The 5,795-nt window shown below is 37.8% G+C and overlaps 1 protein-coding gene across 1 annotated transcript; it reads right to left on the minus strand.

Moving 5' to 3' along the window:
* Positions 1-1,606: 1,606 nt before the first annotated feature.
* LOC107622272 (receptor protein kinase TMK1) lies at positions 1,607-5,516 on the minus strand. The gene is made up of 2 exons (XM_016324141.3): positions 2,759-5,516; positions 1,607-2,411 (listed from the first exon to the last, which is right to left on the minus strand). Exons 1-2 carry the CDS (start codon positions 5,109-5,111, stop codon positions 1,903-1,905), a joined length of 2,862 nt encoding a protein of 953 aa, XP_016179627.1. The 5' UTR covers positions 5,112-5,516; the 3' UTR covers positions 1,607-1,902.
* Between the last annotated feature and the right edge of the window lie 279 nt (positions 5,517-5,795).

Raw genomic sequence — 5,795 nt, forward strand, 5'->3', positions numbered from 1 at the left:
GGCTGGCTTCTGTGCAAGCAAGCAAGGAGAGAGGGAACAAAGGGGCCCACAAAACTCTATATACTCAATGAACAAATTTATGATGTTTTTTATTTAGTATCTAATTTTGTCTAATTTATTTTTTATAATAATTTTTAAATATTTAAAATTTTTTAATTTCTAAATTTTTAAATTTAGATTAGTTATTTAATATTTTTTAATAAGTAGACAATAGCTTGTAGACATAGTAAACCCTGTACTTAAGTCTTAATACTCATTTGCTGAGTTCAAATCTCTCTCCACATTATGTGAACATGATCACAAAACGGGGAGTGAGGAATCCATTCCGTTACTGTCGCTGAGAGTGACTAAGACACGGTGTTACCAAAACAACTACGTTGTCAAACTAGTAGAAGTAGATTTTGGTCAAAAGATTTTCACATTTGAATGTTCTTATTAACATATGGTGTAAGGAATATGCGACGCGTGTCCAATATATTTTAGTGTTAATAGTTTCTTCGTATCAAGTTCATTGAACAATTCATTTTCATTGATATTTTTCAGTTTATGGCAAATTAAATGGAAATTGGTGGCAGAGAAAAAAAAATTGTATACAAGTAAATGTAAATGACGTAGAGGATTAGCTGGGTTCTTTTTTAGTTGAGGTTAAGTCTTTTTAGTTGAGGTTAAGTCAACTATACAATTAATATTACGCATAATAGTTTTGTTGGACTCTATCTTTAAATTTTATGTACTTGCGGATAAGGGTTTTACTACAAATTGGAGCACCGAAACGATCATTTTATTTCGTCACCAAACTTCATTACATTGAAACCGAACAAATAACGCAAATATTCTCACCCTGAGATGAATAGGAAAATATGTATAAAAAAATAAGGCTTTTAATTCTAAAAATTATTTTTGTTCATATTTAACCGAGACAAAAGATGCTCTTATATTTTTGTTGCGATTGCAAAGTATCAAAAGCTACGATGCCTAGACACTAATACAAAATACGATATTTAATATATAAAAATACAAATTTAAAATTTTTATAAGACATGAAGACATAATATATACATATATATATATATATATATATATATATATATATAAAATATTTTTTAAAAAATTATAATAATATTTTAATATTTTATTTTAATAATTAATAATATATATTATTTTTAAACTCATTTTAAAAATATAAATTAAGAATAAAATCGATATATAAATAGTATTTAAATATATCCAAACATGTTTATAAAATTTTTTTTATTTTTATTAAGATACCGTTTAACACAAAAAAACATTCATTTCAAACAAGTATCAATAAATATTGTGTCCAAAATATGTTCGACAAGACGCAACAAATCAAGAAAGTGTCCGTAATAGTAGTTCAAAAGCGACACCATCAAAGAGTTAACAATGTTCTTGTGGCTGTGTGCCTTATCTCATTCATCGACACATAATTGTATGTAATAATCTAAAATGCAAATATGTCCTTATCAGTTTAGAAAAAGTCGAGAAATAAGAAAAAAAAGTCGAAATAAAAATGAAAAACTAAAAATAACAGGTGCAGGCAGCTGGCAGAACCAAAAACAAAGATTACATCTAAAACTTTGAAATGTAAATCGATGAACAAGTAGCAAGCATTCTCATTGATCGTGCCTCACTATCTACAACCATTAACACTTAAATGTCACAGTTGAAAATAGTACAAATATTAAAGCATACAAATGAGATTTCAAGAGCATATGAAATCTCAGACTTGACCCATATTACACCACAGATGTTACACATTTTTTGCAAGGCTTTCTTTGAGATAGAAAAAAAAAAGCATGATTATCTACACCTATTGAAAATTAAAAATAAAAAAGGAGGGAAAAGAAGGTACAATCAAGAAAGTAACAAACCATTTCACTTTCATCTACCATCAGCTGAAGTAAAAGAATCTGCAAATCCAGTAGGCCTTGCTGGGATACTACTCTTGCTATCTTCCAAGTCCATATAACTCAAGTCCTTTCCTTCTGCTTCCTGCCAGTCCTTCACCATCTGGTTAAGAGGAAGGCTATAATCAATGCCGGAATATTCCTCTGTGTCATCATCAAATGGTTTCCATTTTTCAACCAGTGGCGCCAGAACATTCACAGCATGACCCATATCAGGCCGTTGGCTTGGTTCTCTGGCAGTGCAGTGTCCAGCTAACTCGGCAATGACGCAGATGGTCTCGAACGTTTCTTCTTTTATGTCAAGGGATTGATCAATGGCAGCCCTTAGTTTCTTCTTGTCTGATTTTATATGCCAGAACCATGCTGCCAAGTATTGGCTTTCCTCAGATCTACCCTCATCAAGCGCCATCAATCCCGTCAACAGCTCCATTAGCACAACCCCAAAGCTGAAAACATCTGCTTTGGTAGTGATTTTTCCCGTCACTGAAATATATTGAAAGATAGAAGCAAGGATTAGGATAATATTGACTGATTTTCTTCAATCATTTTGGATGAGACACCACATCCCACTATTATTCCATGCATATAATGAAGTATAATCAACATACTCGAAAGAAGTTACATTGAAGAAACTAAATACCCATAGAATAAGTTAATTTACCAACAGAACTAAACCTTAACTCCAAAGCAATAAAGCAATCCCAAAACTACAAGCTTAAAGGTTACCAATCTAGAGATATTAAGTATTCCATATTAAAGAAGTTGGTGATTAAATATTTAAATAAAGAGTATATGTAATTTCTTCAAGAACTAGTGAAAAAAAAAATCACCTGCATATTCTGGTGCCAAGTATCCGAAAGTCCCTGCAAGCCGGGTCACTACAGACTTTTCACCTTCAGGAGCAAGTTTTACCAATCCAAAATCTGATATTTTTGCTCTGAAATCATCAGCAAGCAAAATATTCGACGACTTAAGATCTCTGTGAATGAAGCTTTGGTGGGCCATAGAATGAAGGTACTCCAGTCCTCTAGCAACATCCAGGGCAATATTGAGCCTCCTCTTCCAAGAGAGTGGCTCCATTCCAAAACTCTTCCAATGGAAAAGATGCTTACTTAGTGCACCTTGAGGCATATACTCATAAACTAGAATTCTCTCATTCCCTTCAATGGAATAACCCAAAAGAGACACTAGATGCCGGTGTCTAACTTTTGATAGAACTGCAATTTCAGCCTGGAATTCATCTAACGCTTTGCTACTAATGACACCAGCTTCCATTCGCTTCACTGCAATTTTTGTGCCATCATCCAATTCTCCCTTATAAACAACACCAAACCCACCACGACCAAGCTCGTTCTCGGAGGCAAAATTCTTGGTCACATTTCGTAGAACCTGAACAGATATCACAAGATTGCCAGCTTCAATCACATGAGAATCCCCAATCCCGCTGCTGTTTCGACTCCCAGACCCACTCCCTGTTAGAGTTGAGATGCTTCCATTGGTATTATTAGCAACAGCAATCTTTACAATACGATCCGAATCAGATGGATCTCTTGGGTGAATCACCAGTGAACTAGGAGCCAATAAAGCATCCTTCCTTCTTCTCCTGAAACAATACACATAAATTGGAATGAGCAGAAAAGCTGCAGCCGCCACACCCGCAATGGGAGCAACAATAGTAACCAATGCTTTGCCTTTGGATTTCTTTGCTTCATTAGAACTACTTGGATTGTTATTCGAGTGTGCAGGTGTAGACCCCGTTGAAGGCTCATCATTCCCAGATCCAGTTGACGGATTATTGTTCCCAGATGAAGGAGCTTGGGAGTGTGGATCCAACAGAGGATTCCCAACAGTCACAAGTTTCACTCCGGGGCGAAACTTGGGCATTGGACCGGATATGTTATCGTCACTCAGATCCAACAACGAAAGAGACGACAAGTTAGTCCAATTACTAGGTACCACACCACCAATATGGTTACCACCCAACCTAATTTCAGCAAGAGAACCCAAGTTTGCAACAGAAGGACTCAACGTCCCATTAAGCTTAAAATTTGGCAAATTAATCATAGAAACCTTGCCATTAGTATCACACTTGATTCCCAACCATGGACCTGAACAAGGGTCATTACCAGTCCAAGAATCCACCAGATTAGAAGGGTAATTCAACCCACCAAGAAATTGCAAGAGTGCCATGACCTCAAAGGCGCATGGAATCCCAGGCTTGTCTTGACAAAAATCATTGTTATCAAAAGTAACATTAACAGCTTTGAAATCAGGGATAGGACCCATCAAATGGTTATTGTTCAAATCAAGAGTGTCCAATTTCATGTTACCTAATGCATCAGGTACAAGCCCAACTAGCTGGTTTCCGTTGAGATTAAGATCCTTCAACGAATCCAAGTCTCCAATGTTCTCCGGAATCGACCCACTGAACTTGTTTCCATGAAGCCACAAACTTGTCAGTGAAACCATAGTGGAAACCACATCAATTGTCCCAGTAAGCCCCTCACCCTGCTGGTTGTTCAGCCACAGAACCTGCAATACGGTGCCGTTTAGTGTCGCCGGCAACTCTCCGGTCAAATTGTTGTCGGAAAGTTTCAGGAACGAGAGAGAGTTCATCTTCCCCAGAAAATCCGGCAAGGAACCCACCAAATTGCAACTCATACAAGAGAGATTGGTCAACTGAGTCGAACCCTGAAGACTCGGCGGGAGACTCCAGCCACCATTAGTGGCATTGAGGTTGTTGTGATCCAACGCAAGAACCTCCAAGCTATCGAGACCGTCGAAGCAATCTGATGGTAGAGAATCGAAGTTGTTGTAGTCCAAGAACAAGTACTTGAGGTCCTTCAAACCCTTGAAAGAGGGTAAAGGACCGTTGAGACGGTTATTCTGGAGGCCAACGTTGGTGAGTGCGGTGAGTTGGTTGAAGGTGGTAGGCAAGGGACCAGAGAGGTTGAGATTCTTGGCTTGAATCTGAGCAACTCTGTTTCCGTCGCAGAAGATGTAGTCCCAGCGAGGAGCGCCGCATGGGTCGCCGCCATCTTCGGGCCATGGAAGGAGCTTAGGGTCGTCAAGTCCTTTTCGGAACTGGTGGAGGATGCTAACGTCGTTGGGGTCGGTTTCGGCGAGGATATGGCGGACAGCGAGGAGGAAGAGGGAGAGGAAGAGAGAGAAGGCGGTGGACATGGCGGCGATGAGTGAGGTTCATGAGGTTGAGAGAGAGTGCGGAGGAGGTGTTTGATGAAATGACACTGAGAAAGTAGTCATGTTATTATGGAAAGTTAGAAAGAAGAAGAGAAAGGTGGTTAGTGATGAGTGAAACTGATGAGGGAGGGGTGTAAAGAGTAAAGACAAAAGAGGGAATTATTGAATAATGTGTGTGTGTGTGAGAGAGAGAGGGTTTTTCCTTCTTTCTTTTTGTGGCTTTTGAGAGTGGGGGAAACAATTCTCAGATTCCAAATTCGTACTTCCCGTTCCTGCTGTTCTCTCTGTCTCTCTCTCTCTCTCTCCCCTCCTTCTTCTTCTTCTTCTTCTGCTACGGTGAATTGCTTTCTCATCTCTCACAATATTGCCACGCCACGTCGCCACCTTATATCATTATTTTTATGGTTTTTTTTTTAATGTGTTTGTTTTGTATCACAAACAATAATAATAAAATAATATGTGTCATTATTCAGCCTGCCAGCTGCAAGGCCCGGGAGGCCGGGAGGGATTTAATTTTCATTTCAAATTTTTTATTTTAGCTTCTAATTATAATAATAAGAGAAATTTTATAGATTTTTAAAATTTAACGTTGACACAACACAAGCCTGTCATGCTCAAACCGATGACTATGAATTTTAATTACCTTTCTTTTTTGCTCTTGGTCAT

Source organism: Arachis ipaensis, chromosome B10 (genome assembly GCF_059453495.1).
Source record: "Arachis ipaensis isolate K30076 ecotype BB chromosome B10, ASM5945349v1, whole genome shotgun sequence".
Lineage (NCBI taxonomy): Eukaryota > Viridiplantae > Streptophyta > Magnoliopsida > Fabales > Fabaceae > Arachis > Arachis ipaensis.

What these genes read in the sequence shown, in the direction of transcription:
- LOC107622272 (XM_016324141.3), bottom strand. Translation starts at nt 5,111, where the DNA reads ATGTCCACCGCCTTCTCTCTCTTCCTCTCCCTCTTCCTCCTCGCTGTC. An exon ending in CTTGGCACCAGAATATGCAG is followed by an intron (nt 2,412 to 2,758) that starts GTGATTTTTTTT and finishes AATATATTTCAG; the next exon opens with TGACGGGAAAAATCACTACC.